Source organism: Rana temporaria, chromosome 12 (genome assembly GCF_905171775.1).
Source record: "Rana temporaria chromosome 12, aRanTem1.1, whole genome shotgun sequence".
NCBI lineage: Eukaryota > Metazoa > Chordata > Amphibia > Anura > Ranidae > Rana > Rana temporaria.
Window position 1 is genome coordinate 73,479,444 of NC_053500.1, and position 22,291 is coordinate 73,501,734.

General features: G+C 45.8%; 1 protein-coding gene across 3 annotated transcripts in view; it reads left to right on the forward strand.

Annotated features, from left to right (window-relative positions):
• Window positions 1-22,291, forward strand: part of LOC120918555 (probable ATP-dependent RNA helicase DHX58) — a 140,895-nt gene that overhangs the window by 102,897 nt on the left and 15,707 nt on the right. For all 3 annotated transcript variants that reach the window (XM_040330193.1, XM_040330192.1, XM_040330194.1), the window contains exon 12: window positions 6,283-6,376. In XM_040330193.1, the coding sequence (XP_040186127.1) occupies window positions 6,283-6,376 (94 nt within the window). The remainder of the gene's footprint in view (window positions 1-6,282; window positions 6,377-22,291) is intronic.

Below are 22,291 nucleotides of genomic sequence, written 5' to 3' on the forward strand. Positions count from 1 at the left end.
AGATGAGGTCTTACTAATGATTTGTACAGGGGCAAAATGATATCTCTGTCTCTGGAGTCCATACCTCTCTTAATACAAGAAAGGACTTTGCTCGCTTTGGAAACCGCAGCTTGGCATTGCATGCCATTATTGAGCTTATGATCAACTAAAACCCCCAGATCCTTCTCCACTACAGATCCCCCCAGTTGTACTCCCCCTAGTATGTATGATGCATGCATATTCTTAGCCCCCAAGTGCATAACTTTACATTTATCTACATTAAACCTCATCTGCCACTTAGTCGCCCAATTAGACAGAGCATTGAGGTCGGCTTGTAAATTGGAGACATCCTGCAAGGACGTTATTCCACTGCATAGCTTGGTGTCATCTGCAATGACAGAAATGTTACTTTTGATCTCAGACCCAATATCATTTATAAATATATTGAAAAGTAAGGGTCCCAGCACTGAACCTTGGGGTACACCACTGATAACCTTGGACCATTCAGAGTAAGAATCATTAACCACGACTCTCTGAATTCTGTCTTTCAGCCAGTTTTCTATCCATTTACAAACTGATATATCCAATCCTGTAGACCTTACCTTACACATGAGCCGTGTGTGCGGAACTGTATCGAACGCTTTTGCAAAATCCAAATATATCACGTCCACAGCCACGCCTCTGTCCAGGGTTTTACTTACCTCTTCATAAAAGGAAATCAGGTTTGTCTGACAACTTCTGTCTTTCATGAATCCATGTTGTCTGCTGCTTAAATAGTTTTTTTCCAGCAAGAACTCATCCATGTGGTCTTTTATTAAACGTTCCAGTATCTTCCCAACTATAGAAGTTAAACTAACAGGTCTATAGTTACTTGGTAAAGACTTTGTTCCCTTTTTAAATATGGGCACCACATTGGCCCTGCGCCAATCCAGTGGTACTATTCCTGTCTTTAATGAGTCCCTAAATATTAGATACAGTGGCTTTAAAATGACAGAGCTCAACTCACCTAGGATCCGTGGATGGATGCCATCAGGTCCAGGTGCTTTATCCACCTTTATTCTGTCTAAATATTTCTGGACCATATCACTTTTGAGCCATTGTGGATTTGAGGCTGTGTCACTCCCATCCCCATTTTGGACATGAGCCCCTCCCCCATGCTCCATTGTATACACAGAGCTGAAGAAAACATTTAATAAATTTGCCTTCTCTTTGTCCCCAGTCACCCACTCTAGATTATTTTGTAAGGGGCCTACATGCTCAGACTTCACCTTTTTACTATTAATATATTTAAAGAATTTTTTGGGGTTTGTCCTACTATCTTTTGCAATCTGTCGTTCGTTTTGAATTTTTGCATCCTTGATTTCCTTTTTGCATATCCTGTTATATTCTTTGTAACATTTAAACAACACTAGTGTTCCTTCATTTTTATATTTTTTAAAAGCTACTTTCTTATTGTTTATAGCTTTTTTAACTTTGACCGTGAGCCACATAGGTTTTATTTTTAGCCTTTTAAACTTATTGCCCATGGGAACATACTTTACAGTGAGGTTCCACACAGTCTTTTTGAAGAATTCCCATTTCTGTTCTGTGTTCAGCTGTGCCAATAGTCCCTCCCAGTCCAAGTCCTGGAGAGCAGCCCTCATCCTTGGAAAATTTGCTCTCTTAAAATTTAGTGTTTTAATATTTCCTGTATGTATTTCTTGCTTATAGTTAACATTAAATGAAATCATGTTATGATCACTGCTACCCAGGTGTTCCTTTATCTGAACATTAGTAATAAGCTCTGCATGGTTTGAGATTATCAGGTCCAACAGGGCATCATTCCTAGTTGGGGCCTCAATAAACTGCACCATAAAATTGTCCTGCAATAGGTTTTTAAATTTTTGTCCTTTAACTGTCCCAGAAGTGCCATTAATCCAGTCAATTTCTGGGTAGTTAAAATCCCCCATTATTATCACCGTCCCAGACCTTGCAGCCCTTTCCATCTGTGCAAGGAGCTGAGTCTCCACCTCCTCATTAACATTGGGTGGTTTATAACAAACTCCAATGATTAATTTTGAACTACGCACATCTGTATGCAGTTCCACCCATAATGCTTCAGCCTCATCACACTCTCCATCAACCAGGTTCTCTTTCATGCTTGCTTTGAGGTCACTTCTCACATAGAGACAGACCCCTCCACCTTTCCTTTTTACCCTGTCTTTCCCGAAAGAGAGCATAGCCAGGAATATTAATAGCCCAGTCATGTGAGGATTGAAGCCAAGTTTCAGCAATACCGATTACATCATAGCTCTCCTCATGCACCAGAGCTTCCAGCTCACCTGTTTTGCTTGGCAGACTTCTGGCATTGGTGAACAAACACTTAAATGTATTGTTACATTTTTCTCTGGTGTTTTTCATATAATTTATAGTAGTACAAATGGCACTATTATTTCCAATGGCTGTTTGCAACATGGGAACTTTCTTGTCACCTGCCATAACCCTTCCCCCATCTATCCCCATTCCACTCTCCATTAATGTCTGACCACTAACTGACCTGTCTGCTCGATGTAATTCTAATTCACCCTCCCCCCTCAATCCTAGTTTAAATACTCCTCCAGCATTCCCATAAACCTCTCCCCCAGCACAGCAGACCCCCTTCCATTCAAGTGCAAACCGTCTTTAGCATATAGGTTGCACCCCAAGGAAAAGTCAGCCCAGTGCTCTAGAAACCCAAATCCCTCCTTCCTACACCAGGTCTTTAGCCATGCATTCAGCTCTCTAATCTCCCCCTGCCTTTCCTGTGTTGCGCATGGCACAGGCAATATTTCAGAGAATATCACCTTGGAGGTCCTTCCCTTCATCTTGCAGCCTAGTTCTTTAAATTGATTCTTAAGGAGCCTCCACCTTCCATGTATACTGTCATTGGTTCCAACGTGGACCAAGACAGCTGGGTCATGCCCAGCCCCTCCCAGTAATTTATCCACCCGGTCCACCACATGCCGAACCCTGGCACCAGGGAGACAGCAAACCATTCGGTTGAAGCGATCCTGGCGACAAATTATTCTATCAGTCCTTCTGATTATAGAATCCCCTATTACCACCAACTGTCTAGGCCTACCTGCACTCCCCTCCCCACCTCTACTAGATGGGTTGCTCTCCCGGCTGTTAGGGGTAGCAGTAACATCTAGGGCTGCCACCTCTGTTTGCCACCTCCACATCATCACCCAACTTGGCAAATTTGTTTTGATGCACAAATACAGGACTGGCCTTCCCTTTCTTCACGCCCCTTCCACTCCCTCTAACTGCATTAACCCATCTCCCTATCTGATAATCCTGACTTGCCCCTCCACCCTCCACATCAACCTTACTGACCACTTGCTCAGCGAGCAGAGGACCCCTTTCAAGGTTGTCATTTCTACCCAGTGTTGCAACTTGCTCCTCCAGATCTCTAATACGAGCTTCCAGAAGGGCAACCTGCTCACATCTGTCACAGCGGTATCCATCTTGGAGCTGTTGCACCAATTTTGCATACATGTGACACGCTGTGCACTGAGCAAAACCTTCAACCCTGCTAGCACTCATTTCCCAGTTACAATATAATTACTTGTATGAAGATTAAGATGATACTTACAGTTTTAGAAGACTCCTGTCTTAACTCTTGTTTTAAACTCCTGGTTTTTAACTCTTCCACTTGTATTCAAAAAATTCCACTTCTGATCAGAAATTCCACACCAGATCTCAGCAAGGAGCCAGCTCTTATGGAGTTTTTACAGACACTTATATACTCACCTGTTAACAATTAGACACTCCCCTGTTAACAATTAAACAATCCCCAAATTAGCAAAAAGGAAAAAAGAAAAAAAAAAGCTGTTTAAAAAGTGTCAGAGAAAAAAAGACAAACAATTGAACACTTGCAGCAGAAACAGTTAAAAGCAGCTAAAAGCAAATCCTGGTTTTTAACTCTTCCACTTGTATTAAAAAAATTCCACTTCTGATCAGAAATTCCACACCAGATCTCAGCAAGGAGTTTCCTCTCAGTCCTCTCTGGCATGCCTCTCCAATCCTCCTCACTGCACATGCCACTCACCGCGCCCTCATGGCTGTGACCAGTGGTTCCCTCCTGAAGACTTGCCTGGCAGTACTAGCTCTTGCTGTCCTCTATTGCCTCCTGTTCAGAGCCTCTATGATTTCCTGGAGGGCTCCATACTGCACCCGAGCCCCAGGCCCAAGATCACCCCCCAAGACTGGGGAGCTCCCTCAAAGTCCCCGACAGCCTAGTACTGCATCCTCAGTTCCACCCAACAACTCCCCCATAGCTGGGCTGACTCTGCCAATCCAGGCTGGGGATTGGTCAGGGCTCCTTAACACACCCCAACTCCACCTCTCCTTCTCTCTTTTTAGTACCTTTCAGAAGGCTCAGATACGTTACGCCGCCGTAACTTAGGGTGCAAGTTCAAATGTGGATGATGTGCGCGTGTTTTATTTAAATTAATTGTGACCCCACGTATTTGACGTTTTTTACGAACGGCACATGCGCCGTTCGTGAAAGAATCCCAGTGCGCATGCTCAAAATTACGCTGCAAATCGTCAATGCTTTAGACGTGAAAGTAACTTACGTACAGCCCTATTCGCGAACGACTTACGCAAACGACGTAAAATTTTCAAAATTCGACACGGAACAACGTCCATACTTAAAGTGGTGCCCCCCCCCCCCTAAAAACAACTTTTTTTTATTCCACTGCCCCCCCACATTCCATCACGATTAAGGCACATATTTTTTTTTTCCTGCTGTACATACCTTACTACAGGATATTCACCCGTGCATCCGGGTTGCGAGTCCCGCGGGAGTGGGCGTTCCTCACATGCTGTTGATTGACGTTTTGCCCAAAAACGAGCTCTTCCCCCGTCGCGTAAGCCGCGTCACGGTTGGCGAAAGGAGCCGAACGGCGATGCGCATGCGCAGTATAGCGCCGACTCGCCGTTCGGCTCCTTTCGCCAACCGTGACGTGGCTTACGCGACGGGGGGAGAGCTCGTTTTTGGGCAAAACGTCAATCAACAGCATGTGAGGAACACCCACTCCCGCAGGACTCGCAACCCGGATGCACGGGTGAATATGCTGTAGTAAGGTATGTACAGCAGGAAAAAAAAAATATGTGCCTTAATCGTGATGGAATGTGGGGGGGCAGTGGAATAAAAAAAAGTTGTTTTTAAGGGGGAACCACCGCTTTAACATAGGATACGCCTCATATAGCAGGGGTAACTTTACGCCGGAAAAAGGAGTTCTAAATGTTCACGCGAACAGTCGGTCCGTTCGAAGGTTCTGGTGCGAACCGAACGGGGGGGTGTTCGGCTCATCCCTAGTGCTTAATAGTGTTGGATAATCCTGCACTAAGTGAGATAGTCTTAGGAAGACAATGGGCTCCTTAGGACACTGAAGTAGGAGGGTCTAGAAAACAGGCTAAGGTTCCATAATATAAGCTTTGGCCAAATAGGTGCACCACTGTGAAAAGTGGGTGAGGTTTAAATTGTGCCACATAATGGGCATGGCTTAAAGGGATTGTGAATAGAATCTGAGATGACTTGCAGTGCAGAATCTGGTAATGTTAAATAGGGAATGTACAGTGCGGAGTGTACGGCGTTGAGTAGTATGTGCAGAAGAGGGATGTGGAGTGTATGGCGGTGGGTGGTATGTGCAGGATGGTGTCAGTAGAAAGGAAGGCCAATCTGATGGACAGTCGGAAGTGATCGATACGGCGGTGGGGACAGTTACAAGCACCATATCTCTGTATGGCTTTTAATGAAGCAGCTGAAAAACATGGGAGGGAGAGGAGGAGAAGCGGCTTTCGGGTGTTTCATTGAAAGCTATACAGGGTGATCGGTGCATGTAACTGTCCCCACCGCCGCACCGATCAATTCTGACTGTCGAATTTCACCATGTACCAACCAGGAACGGATCATCCATGGGTGCACTGTGGGTCAGAGCCCACAGGGGCCCATGTGCAGTGAACACCTTGCACCCATGGATGATACGCCACTGAGAAGAAGTGCTCTCCTACAATGGTGGTCAGTGTGTCAGAAGTAGTGCCCCCTACATTGGTATTGTGCTCAGTGTAGATCATCACTGGAATCAATAATCATTTGCCTGTGGTGATGCAGATGAGATGGGATGAAATGGTGATATCACCAAGATTGTTGGCAGGATGAAATGCTGGTATGTGCGGACTTTCCTCGCTCCCATGCCAAGATGTAGTTCTGACCCTGTACCGACAAGATGTAGTGTCCTTCAATTTACCAGTGTCTCGTTTTATACAAATTTTCAGAGTCTATTATGAAGAATTTACTCCACCTATTAATCTGGGAAAGAAGATGGATGAATGGGTCCCCGGAGGAGCCATCAGATGCAAGTTTTGTCAGGTAGTGCTGTATTTTGTATGCATTCATTTAAATTCTCTGTCTTACAATGAGAAAATGCTAGTTCTGCATTTCATATTTATCTTGTATCTGGTAGGGATGCACCGATATATCGGTGCCGAAACATATCGGCCGAAAACAGCTGTTTTAAAATTGGCGATAGGACTAGTGGCTGCAGAGCGGTAAAACACACTGAAACTGTCTCCACACGCTGCTAGCACACAGCCCCGCCTGCTCCTAACCCCACGCTGTGATAAACAGAATGCCATTCTAATGCTGAGATGTTTTCTGTCTATCACAGCGTGGGGTTAGGAGGAGGCGGGGCTGTGTAGCAGAGTGGAGACATGTTTCAGCATAGGGGGGGCGGTGAGTTGCTTTATTTTCTAACCGGCGGGTCTCTGTTGCTGGGACAGTGGGGACAGTGGAATTCCTGGAATGCAGGCCAGCGTGTATAGGAGGAGAGGAGCAGAGCACAGCCCGGCATCCAGGAGCAGTCCATCCACCTATCGGGAGCTCACCCCCAGCTCAGAACTGGGCTTCTCTGATCCCACTCCTCTGTCCCCATCCCCCCACCCCCTCCGAGCCGGGGCCGTGCTGTGTGAAGTAATGTTGGCTGCGGGCCGCTCCAGCTCTCTGCACTCCGCTTTTCGCACACACATGTACCAGGCAAGGCTGAGAGAGAGAGACAGCCCATACACAGCCGCACTGTGCCCAGTCATAGTGCCATCCCTGTGCACTGCTAGAAGGATGGTGGTGGCACCAGGACAGACCTGCTGGATGATCCTCTTACTGCTGTTACAGGAGATGTATGCTCTCTGCACTGAGTGAATGGGTAGCAGGCTGTGCTCATTGTCACCTCACCACACTCATACAACATGTTTTTGGAGGTGACAGGGTTAAAAAAGAGAACATTTCACCTCCAATTGCTATCACAATTGCTAAATTAAAATAAGTAATTCAAAAGTAAAGAATGAGAAAAATAATAAAAATAAGACAGTTATACAAAAAGTGATAAAGTAATCTAAAAAAAAGAAACAAGAGGCAACAATTGGGGGCACAGTGAGGCGGAAATTGAGGGCACAGTGAGGCGGCAATTGGGGGCACAGTGAGGCGGCAATTGGGGGCACAGTGAGTGTATGTTTTAACATACAATTATTTAAAAAAGAAAAGAAAAGTAATTTTCGGTTTCGGTTTCGGCCTGACATTTTTTTTATTTCGGTTTCGTTTCAGTTCTGAAATTTCCATTTCGGTGCACCACTAGTATCTGGGTTACATGCCATATATGTGCCCCATATATTGCCTGCATTTTAAATGTTACAATTCCCAGGGTGATTTGCCAACTCAATTGCTTGTTTTGTATTTTATATTTTGATCTTAGATCAATTGCCAGGAAAAAAAGCATAAATAGATGGTGACAATTAAATGCATATTAAGATAAATATTTTATTGTATGGGGGACAGTACTAAAAATTAAGGTATATACAACATATAACAAACTCCATACAGGTGTAAAAAAAACTCACAAACCACATTTGTGGTGCCCACCAAATCTGGGTTTGTTGGGTAAGGTTGTCCAATTAAGTTCAGTCATCCAGTGCAGCTTAATGTGTTTCCTATTTTACTAGTGGCATTTCTGTAGTGGCAAACTATATAGCAGTGGGTAAGGATAGACACTGACGTGTTCGCAACCCCACGTGCCCGAGCCCGCCAGGAAGCTGACACTGCGCAGCGCTAATCACAGGCAGTGAGACATTTCCCTATCTGTGTAGCTGCAGTTCGGGAAATGTCTTGCTGCCTGTGAGTAGCGATGCGCAGTGTCAGCTTCCTGGTGGGCTCGGGCGCGTGGGGTTGTGAACATGCCTGAGCCCAACCTTAGCAGTGGGTCAGGCAGTTCAGATTGAATTTAAATGCCAAATGAGAACATTGTCAAATGTACCGTAATTACTAAAGGGTTTGTAAATGTGATGCCTTGAATGTTATGAATTCTGGATACATAATAGATATATTTTTTCTACCCATTGAGCCGTGTAGTTAACCCCTTTAAGTATTTAGGGGTTATACACCAAAAACTACAGTATGTCAGCGCACAGTCCCTTTGGGGGTTTTTAAATTGTGGTACCTTAAACAGAAATGTGCGCTTTTCAGCAACAGTTCAACAGTTAACTACCAGATCTAATGAAATTGTATCAACCTGTGGAAAAAAGCTTTGCTTCAAAAGAGTCACACAGGTTTAAAGGGTCACTAAAGGATTTTTTTTTTTAGCTAAATAGCTTCCTTTACCTTACTGCAGTCCTGGTTTCATGTCCTCATTGTTCGTTTTTGCTCTAATTATTCTCTGTTCTGAACACTTCCTGGTTGTCTGTTTCCTGATGGCCACAGTACTGGGAGCTTTCTCTCTGTGGTCACTGTAACGGCTACACACTGGTAGTGAGGGGGTATCAGCCGTTGGAGACGTCCTTTTCCCTGGCAAGTTGGGATATGCAGGTACAGCCGGTATATCCCATCGAACGCCCTTTCAAAAATGAGACGAGGCTACATTTGAAGGGTCAAGTAGACTGTTTAATGGCACATTTCACCTAGCTTATATGTGGTTACAAACTGTACAGGAACAATGACAATCTCCGCCCCCCCCTCACACAGGGGGGGGCTTCAATACAGATACTTTGAAATAATGACATTCCCTTGAGCCAATCAATCTCTAGACGGTTTGACTCCGAGCTTACATTTAACATGACCTGATCAGACACATTCCTTTATCAATAGAATTCAATTAACCTTTAGAACAATTACACACTCACACATAATCCCATCAGCATAGTAGTAGTCCTGTTTTTTTTTAGGCCTTGTGCTACTTGTCCATTCACCCGTACCTCCTGACGGTGATGCTGACGGTTATCTGGAGAGGCAGCTTGTATTGGGTCTGCCTCATACAAAATTCCCAGACATTTCTCAGGGCCCCCCTCGGTCTCTAGGCAGTGGGCCGCAGAGGGACGTGATGGAGTGACCTCTGTGTTGGGTGTTGTGCATCTCCAGTTGGTAGTTGTAGCTCTCAGAGGGCAATAACGAGCAATATGTCCCGTGTTGCTGCAATGATGGCACGTCACCCTAGACGAATCCCGGGGGTAGTTGTTAGGCCCCTGAGGACGTGGTGGTCCTGGTGGGACTGGAGCCTGAAACTCTGGGCGTTGGGTGACGGTTGGAGTACGCGGTTCTACCTTATGAGCCAGCCGTGTAGTGCCCTGGCTTACTTTCCTTGTTTCCGCGTACTCATCTGCTAGCCGAGCCGCCTCGTTTAAGTTAGCGGGACGGCGATCTCGTATCCAGTCTTGTATGTCTGCGGCCAGGTCTTGGAAGAAATGTTCCATTAGGAACAGCTGCAATACTTCCTCCCCGGTGTTGGCCTTGCACCCTTGGACCCAAAGGGATGCCACCCTTTGTAACCGGTTGGCCCATTCCATGTGGGAGTCCACAGCCTTCTTCTTGGACTCCCGGAAGCGATGGCGGTAGGCTTCTGGCGTTACGGCATATCGGGTTAGCAGTGCCTTTTTAACTTGCTGATATTGCAAAATATCCTCTGGAGCGAGAGCCCGAAAGGCTTCGTTGGCTTTGCCCGACAATTTCCCTGACAAAATAGTGACCCATTGGTCTGGTGGTACCTGGTGTAGTGAGCACTGCCTCTCAAAATCCGCCAAATATCCATCTATTTCCTCCTCACTTTCTACAAAAGCTTTAAATGCAGTGAACCTTATTTTCTTTCCTGTAGCCGCGGGTGGGGGAGTAGGAACTGCATGTGTAATGGGCTGTCTCGCTCTTACCAGTTCCAGTTCTTGTCCCCTCTTCGTTTGTATATCTTCCCTTGCTTCCCGGAACAGCTGGTTTATTAGTTCCACGGACGTTTCTGGATACAAGGATAATCTCCGCTGCACAATCCCAGTAATTATATCTTCTTCGCTGACCGGTGCAAGGGGCTCCGTTCCTTCCATGGATCCATCCATTTCGTCCAGCTCCAGCAGGTCAGCTATCAGCTCCCTTCGTGGTCTGTTACTGGCACTCCTACCACGACTCTCCAATAGATCTTTTAGTGTGGATCTTTTCAGCCTGGCGTACTGCGACTCCATTCAGAACTTGCTGTCTGGATAAAAGGACCATCCCGCTGCTGCCAACCAATGTAACGGCTACCCACTGGTAGTGACGGGGTATCAGCCGTTGGAGACGTCCTTTTCCCTGGCAAGTTGGGATATGCAGGTACAGCCGGTATATCCCATCGAACGCCCTTTCAAAAATGAGACAAGGCTACATTTGAAGGGTCAAGTAGACTGTTTAATGGCACATTTCACCTAGCTTATATGTGGTTACAAACTGTACAGGAATAATGACAATCTCAGCCCCCCCCCCTCACACAGGGGGGGGCTTCAATACAGATACTTTGAAATAATGACATTCCCTTGAGCCAATCAATCTCTAGACGGTTTGGCTCCGAGCTTACATTTAACATGACCTGATCAGACACATTCCTTTATCAATAGAATTCAATTAACCTTTAGAACAATTACACACTCACACATAATCCCATCAGCATACACCTGACAGGAGGCTGTTAACTACACAAAGGAGAATCAATTAGCTGGAGAAAGGGAATATTAGCATTTAGCAGTGAAAGAGTCCCTTCTATAATTAACCCTTTGAGCTCAGAATACAATGTGGTAAATCCAATTGTAACAAGTCATGCAGTTCTTTGTAGGCCTCACTGCATGAGGATTATAGATGTCCAGGCAGAATAGTTCATAGGTCTGTTACAGTCACTAATCAAGGAGGTGTGATTACTGTGTGTCTAAAACCCCTCAACACCAATCAGTTTCGTTTTACAAACCATCACTGCCCTGTATTGGCTCTGTGTCTCTGTACATCACAGAGCAGAAAACAGCATGCAAAAAAAAAACTGAAACTGCAGGTACATTATATGATTGATTTTTATCTATTTTTAATAATTTTTAAAAGTGAATCCAGCATAAATAAAAAGGAGCAAAACATGACGTGCATGGAAATCTCACAGGATCCACTTCCCCTGGGGTTTACCAAAATAACCTATCTTCTGACAGAATGTAGCATGTACAGTATTTCACAAAAGTGAGAACACCCTTACATTTTTGTAAAAAAATGTATTATATCTTTTCATGTGACAACTGAAGAAATTAGACTTTACTACAATGTAAAGTAGTCAGTGTAAATTTGCTGCCCCCTCAAAATAACTCAACACACAGCCCTTAATGTCTAAACCACCAGCAACAACAGTGAGTACACCCCTAAGTGAAAATGTCCAAATTGGGCCCATGTCAATATTTTGTGTGGCCACCATTATTTTCCAGCCCTGCCTTAACCCCCTTGGGCATGGAGTTTACTAGAGCTTCACAGGTTGCCACTGGAGTCCTCTTCCACTCCTCCATCCTCCATGATGACATCACAGAGTTGGTGGATGTTACAGACCTTGCACTCCTCCACCTTCTGTTTGAGGATGCTCCACAGATGTTCAATAGTGTTTTAGGTCTAGAGACATGCTTGGCCAGTCCATCACCTTTACCATCACCTTTACCCTCAGCTTCTTTAGCAAGGCAGTGGTCGTCTTGGAGGTGTGTTTGGGGTCGTTATCATGTTGGAATACTGCCCCACTCCTAAGGGAGGGGATCATTCTCTGCATCAGTATATCACAGTACATGTTGGCATTCATGGTTCCCTCAATGAATTGTAGCTCCCCAGTGCCGGTAGCAATCATGCAGCTCCAGACCATGACAATCCCACCACCATGCTTGACTGTAGGCAAGACACACTTGTCTTTGTACTCCTCACCTGGTTGCCCCCACACATGCTTGACACCATCTGAACCAAATACGTTTATCTTGGTCTCCTTAGACCACAGGATATAGTTCTAGTAATCCATGTCCTTAGTCTGCTTGTCTTCAGCAAACTGTTTGCTGGCTTTCTTGTGCATCATCTTTAGAAGTGGCTTCCTTCTGGGACGACAGCCATGCAGACCAATTTGATGTAGTGTGTGGCGTATGGTCTGAGCACTAACAGGCTGACAGCCCACCCCTTCAACCTCTGCAACAATGCTGGCAGCACTCATACATCTATTTTCCAAAGACAACCTCTGAATATGACGCTGAGCACGTGCACTCAACTTCTTTGGTCGACCAGGGCGAGGCCTGTTCTGAGTGGAACCTGTCCTGTTAAACCGCTGTATGGTCTTGGCAATCTTCTTATAGCCTAGGCCATCTTTATGTAGAGCAACAACTCTTTTTTTTCAGATCCTCTGAATTCTTTGCCATGAGGTGCCATGTTGAACTTCCAGTGACCAGTATGAGGCTGGGTTCACACTTGTCCAACAAACGGTCCTACATTGGGAGCCTTGTGTAACATGACGTGTGAAAATCAATGTTTCCCTATGAGAGCTGTCTTAACTGGTCCTACACAAGTCGGTCCGACTTTGAAAATGCTCCCTGTACTACTTTTGGTCCTACATTGATCCTACTTCAGCCCATTGAATATCATTGAAGTCGGACCAAAGTAATATCCTGTTCATGAAAGTAGGATGGATGTAGGACCAATGTAGGATAAATGTAGGACCAATGTAGCAGAGCAAAGTAGGATGAAAGTAGTGTAGTAGTGTGAACCCATCCTCAGAGAGTGAGAGTGATAACATCAAATGTAAAACACCTGCCCCCCATTCACACCTGAGACCTTGTAACACTAATGAGACACATGACACTAGGGAGGAAAATGGCTAATTGGGCCCAATTTGGAGTGTACTCGCTTTTGTTGCCAGCAGTTTAGACATTAATGGCTGTGTGTTGAGTTATTTTGAGGGGACAGAAAATTTACACTGTTCTACAAGCTGTACACTCACTACTTTACATAGTAGAAAAGTGTAATTTCTTCAGTGTTGTCACATGAAAAGATATCATACAATATTTACAAAAATGTGAGGGGTGTACTCACTTTTGTGAGATACTGTATCAATATGAAATACAATACAGCCCCTTTGCAGCAATCAGTCCTTTAACAACTCCTTCACACTCAGTTCTCTGAGTTCATTATGTCTTTACACAGAAAATAGTTTTTTTTTCTATGCCAGGACAAATATTCTCATTTATGATCTTATGCATAAACTCCCCAGTTCAATGCATAGTCTACCCCTCAAGCCAAAAAAAACAAGTTATGTCATTTTTGGGGACCGGTACTATAGGAAGTTTGGGTGCAACTACAGTAGCTTGGTGAAACCTCTGACTGAGGTAACTAAAATGAAACTGCTTAAGGTGGTCCTGGACACCAGAATGTGAGAAGGCATTTCAGGCCTTGAAGGGGGGGGGGGGCCTGGCTACAGGCTCCTATTGCAGACTGATGCCTCTGCCTACAGATTGGGTGCAGTCCTGAGCCAGGTGAATGATGCAGGAGAGGAATATCATAGCCTTCAGCAATATGATTTCACAATCCAGCATAAGAAGGGCAGCAACCATGGCAATGCTGAGCGGTTGTCACAAGAAGCCGAACCAGCAGGAGTCGGTTGCGTTGGAAGGGAAATTGCAGTTCCCTCCCATGCAACCACCTGAAGGAGGAGGTAGATGGTCATGTGTACTGGGAAAACGAAAAGCTGTGTGTGCGGCAGCCATTTTGTTCAGGTCCCAAGTCACACATTGCCATTTTGTCATAGGAGAGACAAAGCTTCAGTGACCTTTCCCCTCCCTCCTCTTCCAGTTCATATAATACACAAACTGTTAGCCTATGCCAAAAGCTTCTTATCAGATCCTTGAGGACAGATGCAGACCCTCTCACACCTATTAGCTGAATCCACAATTCAGTCTATAAACCCTAATTAAACCATCAAGATCGCAAGTGTAGCACCCTGTAGTTTAGGCAGGGAGCTCCTCACAAATTTACATGCCAGGAGTAGTTATCCTGGTCGATTGATACAGATCTATTGATTTCTCCCTAAGTTTGGCCTTGTGGCATTTTTCTCTTCTACCACTAGGTGGCTGGGTACTTGGTGGTACTAGATATAAGAAGGGCAACCCAAGGTTATGGGTATGTGGGGTATCTCAGCCAATGGGCAGGGGTTTTCTTGAATCCCTTGGCCTGCTGGGAGAACCTATATATTCAAGTGGAGTCAGGTGATCTATGTTCTGTGCCACCTGGACGGCTGTCTGGGTGGATGTGTGTTGTATTGCCCAGGCTGCTAGGCTGGGAATTGGGCCTATCCCGGGCACATCTGGCTGCTAGGTTGTCTGAGGGGCTATCCAGAAGCAAGAGAGCAGCGCAGGGTTGGGACTGCGGTTTGCAGTCCAACCAAAAGTGATGGTTCTGTCGGTCAAGGAAACTGTTATGGTCGGGGGTAGAGGGGAAGCTGTCGCCAGTAAGGGACTGTCTGCCTTATTACCAGGGACCACAGTGAGTAACTGAAGCAAGTACCGGAGCAGTATTCTCACCAACCAGGGACGGTGAAAAATCTGGAAACTTTAGCGGGAATCAAGCCAGGGACCCAGCCAGCGGAGGTGACGCTTGAAGAGCAGCCTTGTGTGTCAAGCTAGGGACCGAGTGGGCCAGCATGGGTGAAGCGGTATCTAGAGTGCCAAGCTAGGGGCCCAGCAGAGAAGCAGGGTTGAAGCTTGAGGAAGATACCACTGTGAAGATTGAAGGAGCTGAAGGGATTCAGTGGCAGTGAATCAGAGGGTCTAGTGAGAGACCAGGACCTCAGTGTATGGAAAAACTACAAGGAGAAGTTGTAGTGAACCTGAAAGAACTGTTACACTTTGTGTTTAAAGACTGTTGCCAAAGGAGACAGCATTCCTGCAAGTACAGATGTGGCTTCTTGCGGGAGGCCTTTCCCTGTCCTCTTATTCAAGTCTCTGAGTCTGCTAATTGAATTTGCAACTATCTAAGGGTGTCCTGGACCTAACTCTCTCTCCCCCAAAAATACAAAAGAACTGTTAAGAGAAAAAAAAAAACTTTTACATCCAAGTAGTGTCTGGCGCCCAATGACTTTCACCATATTTGCACCCAATATGCCTCACAACCCACTACATACAGAAGGATGTCAGCTATCTCTGGCCCTGGAGGTTCTCATTAGACTGAAGGAGGCCGGAGACCTTGCTACACAAGCATGTTCAATATGGAAAAGAAACAGATACCTGCCAGACGTAGGCGTGCACACGGGGTATGCCTGGGCATACCCTAATCACTGTGCTGTCTCCCGAGATCTGCTCTGAAACGTGTCATCCAAGCGGTGTGTAGCCCGCGCTTCCTGTGAGACAGTATCACATGAAGAAGATCGTGAGACTTGCCAGAGCCGCTCAGTGTGTGAAACTGTCAGGTAATGTAACTGCATGCGGAGAGAAAAAAACAGCTGTCACAAATGAGTGGTGATGTCGGGGGTGGGCGGGACCAAACAGCCATCAAACACAAGCCAATGGGATGGGGTCTGGGTGGCCTGATTTATGTGGCTCCACCCCCTTTCTTAAGCAGCCTAATCATTAGCTGATGTTTGATAGCTGCTCGGTCCCGCCCATCCCTGATATCACTGCTGAGTTGTAACAGCTGGTCTCTCTTTCTACAAGCAGTTACATTACCTGATTGTTTCACACACTGAGCGGCTCTGGCAAGTCTCACGATCTTCTGCATGTGATACTGTCTCACAGGCAGCGCAGTTCTATAGAGAGAGTTGTCCTCGCTTGTACATAGTTAATTTGGAGTATCCAACTAATTCCCTTCTCCTATCCAAGTTTTCCAAATAAAACATAAAAACACATCACCTAGACTGGTCATTGAAGACAACGAGCGGAAGAGTGTGTGTGCACCTGGCTGTGTGAAAATACTTCATAACTGGCTGTGGATTAATGAGTGGGAGATCTGGGTACAAATGTCCAAGCAGCTCTTACGGGGATACCGCTACATGTTGGGGCCATCCAGGATCTATCCCTGAAGTATCGCAGCAGTGGTTGCTACCAGCAACTGCCAAATAAAGTGTCTAAGAAACTGTCATGTCTTTCTGTGTTGCTTGGGGGATCACAATTGAAGGAAAACTGTGTTGTATAATGGAAGGGAATGTGTGCTCTACAGTGATTAGTGCAAACACATTGCCAGGAAGTAAAAAAGGAAGAGTTAACTCAGGGTGCAAGATGGCAGACGCCAATGGTTGCATCAGCACGTGTACTACAGAGGAAAATGTCTGCTTTACAGTCATTAGTAAAGGGGCATTTTCAAGCAGTAGTGGTGAAGAAGCCCAATCAGTGCACTGGAGAAGGAGTGTGGCTGAGACTCGCTCAAGGACAGGTGAAGTTGCTGTCCGTGTGTTTGCTGTAATGGATACTGTCTGCTTTACAGTAAAGTTCATTGATGCCAAGTAGTGTTCAAGTGGCAGCAATAAAAGAGTTAATGTTCAACGCGGGAAAATACGCAGTGGAAAGGTCTGCCAGCAGGAAGAGCCACCTCAAAAGAGACACGCACCACCATCTGTCAGACCAGGGAGACACACATCTCAGAGATACAGAGCACCCAGCTGATGATGACTGGGCATCGGCAGCAGAATGCATCACCTGTAGTCGCAGCAAGTCAGGGTCCGGCTCTTAAAAGAGCAGAGGGGACCCAGATAATCCAGAGGCCAAAGTCTGAATATTCCTCAGGTGAGGAGGAGTCAGGGATCATTGATGTGTGGTCGCTCAGCTTTCAATAACCACTTTGGGTCTCTAGAGCAGGGGTGCCCAAACTTTTCAAGCAAAGGGCCAGTTTACAGTCCTGCAGACTTTAGGGGGGTGGATTGTGGCCAGTGGGGGTAGAAAATGCCCCGGGTCCAGCATCAGTGAGAATAAACATGGCCTTAATGTTGGTGGTCAGTAGAGGGGAAGTAGTGCCCCATCATTGGTATTAGTGGAAGAAATATTGGCCCATTGGGAGGAATAGTGCCTCATATCATTGTGAGCAATAGTGCCCCAGGGGCTGGATGAAGGCGAGCAAAGTGCCACATCCTGCCCTTGGGCCGCAGTTTGGAGACACCTGCTCTAGAGGAAGGGATTGCAGAGTGGGGGTCAGAAGTTGACACAGAATGGGACTGTGAGGCTGAAGAGAGAGAAGATTCTCTGTGTTCTGACCTGCACAATGAGGGCGATGCCATTCTACAGTGTGCAAAGAGGATTCTGTGAGGCCTAAGCTAATTGAGTTTCTGATCTCTCCTCTCCCTGCAATTGTGCTTGGGCATGAGCTCAGAATGAAGCCCTTACCTTGCTCAATAAGAAAGCAGAGACACTGTATGCTCTGCCTGGGAGAGGCAGAATCTACCAAAGTTCTTTCAGTTTTAAAGATTCGTCCAATGGAAGGTAGCCATGGAGTATGGGTATGACTACTCCTAGATCATAGAGGAGGTAGAGACCAAGCGTGTTTCCTGGTGTGAGGAAGCAGTTTGGAACTTTATGAAAAAAAATTCCTCCTAAGAGGAAAAAACACTGCGCTAACAATAAATCAGAAAATATATTGAAACAAAACCACACATGTATGAGGAAAAAGCTGCTAGTACCAATACTCCAAGATACCCAAAAGTAACAACAAACATATAACCTAGGTACACCGCTGTGCAATTGATAAAGTAATATGCAAAAACAGTGATTAATTAGCGTGCATATGATGTAATAATTAACATATATACAAAATTATATATAAATAACCATAATGAACAATGTCCAGAAAAAAATCCAGGAAAAATAAATAAATATTAATAAAGTTCATAAGGAGTGATCTGTGGTAAAAATCTATTTTGTGAAAACGGAATTCCACCACCAAAAGGACACCAACTCGTGTATTGTAGTCTCCGTACCAAACATATATGACCACCATTACAGCGGTCAAAGCAGGCACAGGGATATTTTAAGTCTTCCCGGACAGACTATCTCCAGATCAGAATGCTGGGAGGATCAATCCATAAACCTCGTTCCAATAGGGGTGTGTTGAATTCAGACTCACATGGAATAAGAAATAAGGGGGGATCCCATAGTGTGATACCGTATGAAAAGCGGATTTATTTAAAAGATAAAATGCACTTACAATTAAGAAGGCAATCAGAAGCGGTATATGTATAACAGAAAACGGCGTCTCCTCCGACACCGACGACGTCCTTTTGCTGATGAAACGCGTAGGTGTGGCCTAGCTGGAACGTCATCACGCACTACCGACGCAACTACCAACGGAGATACGCTACACTGAGCTTAGCAAGAAGGGAGACAGCTCAGAGTCTAGTTCAGGAAAAAAGGGAAAAACAAATGCCTGCACTTTTTTCTGTGCGAATCTAATGCAAGTTCAGCCATAAAAATGTATGGCTGAACTCGCATCTCACAGGCATTGCATGTGAGCGGCACCGCTGGCAGTGGTGTCTCCAGCTTTCATATTTAGGGGGGGCACATGGGGGAACAGGGATAAAAGTAGGGGGGCCAACTCTAAAATGCAATTATATATAGGGTTGTCCCGATACCACTTTTTTAGGACCGAGTACAAGTACCGATACTTTTTTTCAAGTACTCGCCGATACCAAATACCGATACTTTTTTTTAAATGTGTCCCCAAATGCAGCCATGTCCCCCCCACAAATGCAGCCATGTCCCCCCACATATGCAGCCATGTCCCCCCACATATGCAGCCATGTCCCCCCACATATGCAGCCATGTCCCCCATATATGCAGCCATGTCCCCCCACATATGCAGCCATGTCCCCCCACATATGCAGCCATGTCCCCCCACATATGCAGCCATGTCCCACCTATATGCAGCCATGTCCCCCATAAATCCAGCCATGTCCCCCCTATATGTAGCCATGTCCCCCCTATATCCAGCCATGTCCCCCATAAATCCAGCCATGTCCCCCCTATATGCAGCCATGTACCATGTTTTTCAAGTATTCTATTTAGGTATCGGGGGTATTTGTGGGAGTACAAGTACTCCCGCAAATACTCGGTATCGGTCCCGATACCGATACTGGTATCGGGACAACCCTAATTATATATATATAATAAAGTACTAATTTTAAAGGCTAATATGCAAGTTATTGTCCTAAAAAGTGTTTGGGGACCTGGGTCCTGCCCCAGGGGACATGTATCAATGCAAAAAAAGTTTTAAAAACTGCTGTTTTTTCGGGAGCAGTGAATTTAATAATGCTTGGAGTGAAACAATAAAAGTGAAATATTCCTTTAAATTTCGTACCTGGGGGGGGGGGTGTAAAGTAAGCATGTGAAAAAGCGCATGTTTCCCGTACTTAGAACTATCCCTGCACAAAGTGTCATTTCTGAAAGAAAAAAAGTCATTTAAGTTCGGACTCGCGGCTATAATGAATTGTCGGCTCCCGGCAATTCAGAGATAATTCATCCATAAAAAAAAAAAAAGTGTGGGGGTCCCCCCAAATTCAATTACCAGGCCCTTCAGGTCTGGTATGGATATTAAGGGGAACCCCGCCGTCAATTTAAAAATAAAAAATGACGTCTGGTTCCCCCCAAATATCCATTCCAGACCCTTCAGGTCTGGTGTGGATTTTAAGGGGAACTCCACCCCAATTTTTTTTTAAAAATGGCGTGGAGTTCCCCCAAAAATCCACACCAGACCCCTTATCCGAGCACGTTAAACTGGCCGGCTGCAGAAAAGAGGGGGGGACAGAGTGCGGCCCCCCCTCTCCTGAACCGTACCAGGCCACATGCCCTCAACATGGGGAGGATGTCCCCATGTTGATAGGGACAAGGGCCTCATCCCCACAACCCTGTGCCCCCTATGTGAATTGGTAATGGGGTACATTGTACCCCTACCATTTCACAAAGGAAGTGTAAATAGTTGTAAAAAACACACACACACCGTAGAAAAAAGTCCAGCGACAGGTGATCTCCTCTCCGGTCCAGCGATGAGAACATCACCCGGGATCCAGAGCGCAGCATCGCCCACCTCCTCTCTCTGCCGGACACAGCCTGGCGAATGACGTGGCTGAAGCTGTGACATTTCTTTTATAGGTGAGGCGGGGCCACCCGTCACGTGACCCCGTCCCCCTCTGACGCACCATCTGCTACGTCACTGGGGAAGCCTGGCTTCCCCCTTGTGTCAGAGGGGGCTGGGTCACGTAATGGGTGGCCCCGTCTCACCAATAAAAGAATTGTCACAGCTTCAGCCGCGTCATTCGTCGAGCTGTGTCCGGCAGAGAGAGGAGGCGGGCGATGCTGCACTCTAGTTCCCGGATGACCTTCTCATCGTTGGACCTGGACCGGAGAGGAGATCACCCGTCGCTGGATACCGACAACGTTGGAGCAGGGAGCCGGGACCGAGTGGATTACCACTCGGTCCCGAGTGTTTTTTTATTTATTTTATCAATAAAGGACTTTTTTCTACGGTGTGTGTGTGTTTTTTACAACTATTTACACTTCCTTCATGAAATAGTAGGGGTACAATGTACCCCATTACCAATTCACATAGGTGGGGGCCAGGACCCCTTTGTTAAATGGGTCTCCTAGATTCTGATAAGCCCCCCGCCCGCAGACCCCCACAACTACTGGCTAGGGTTGTGGGGATGAGGCCCTTGTCCCCATCAACATGGGGACATCCTCCCCATGTTGAGGGCATGTGGCCTGGTACGGTTCAGGAGAGGGGGGGGCCGCACTCTGCCCTCCCCTCTTTTCTGCGGCCGGCCAGGTTAATGTGCTCGGATAAGGGGTCTGGTGTGGATTTTTGGGGGACTCCACGCCATTTTTAAATTAAAATCCACACCAGACCTGAAGGGTCTGGAATGGATATTTGGGGGGAACCCCACGTCATTTTTTGTTTTAAATTGACGGCGGGGCTTCCCTTAATATCCATACCAGACCTGAAGGGCCTGGTAATTGAATTTGGGGGGACCCCCACGCTTTTTTTTTTATGAATGAATTCTCTCTAAATTGCCGGGAGCCGACAATTCATTATAGCCGCGAGTCCGGTTTTAATTGACTTTTTTTCTTTCAGAAATGACACTTTGTGCAGGGACAGTTCTAAGTACGGGAAACATGCACTTTTTCACATGCTAACCCCTCATAGGTACGAAATTTAAAGGAATATTTCACTTTTATTGTTTCACTCTAAGCATTATTAAATTCACTGCTCCTGAAAAAACTGCCGTTTTTAAAACTTTTTTTTGTATTGATACATGTCCCCTGGGGCAGGACCCAGGTCCCCAAATACTCTTTAGGACAATAACTTGCATATTAGCCTCTAAAATTAGCACTTTAGATTTCAAATGTTTGAGTCCCATAGACTTTAACGGGGTTCTAAAGTTCACACGAACATTTGGTGTGTTCACAGGTTCTGGTGCGAACCGAACAGGGGGGTGTTCGGCTCATCCCAAATTGTGACCCCTACTGGGCTGGGGGACACAATAATAAGCATACAATTTCCAAAGACAATGCAATAATAGTATTACCTGAATTATGAGTGGTCCCTCCAGACAGGAAATGCACTCCACATAGTAATTATATTTGAATATATGGAGTAGTTTACTGCATATAGAAAAAAACTCAACAACCATACAGTATAGGATTTTGACTTAGACACTATTAATAGCAGTAACTCTGCCTGATCCGCAAGGGCCCTTGCTGGAATCAGAGATGAATGTGGGTAACAATATTCTAAACCTAAAAGTGGTACCACTTTCCTAAGCTTAAAATCAGTCTAGGCTCGCGAGCGCCCCTAGTGGGCAGTCCTGTGTATTCGATGAAATTTACGTGGCGGCCGGTTGGTGCACGTTAAATTTTGTAATCCACGGGTGATAGTTAGAGAGGGGAATCACACACTAAAATGTCTATGGTAGCAGGGTAGTGTGAAGTTGATCGCCCATCCACGCCAATCACTCCGGTGAAGCACTGAAACTATTTAACTAGGCCTCTA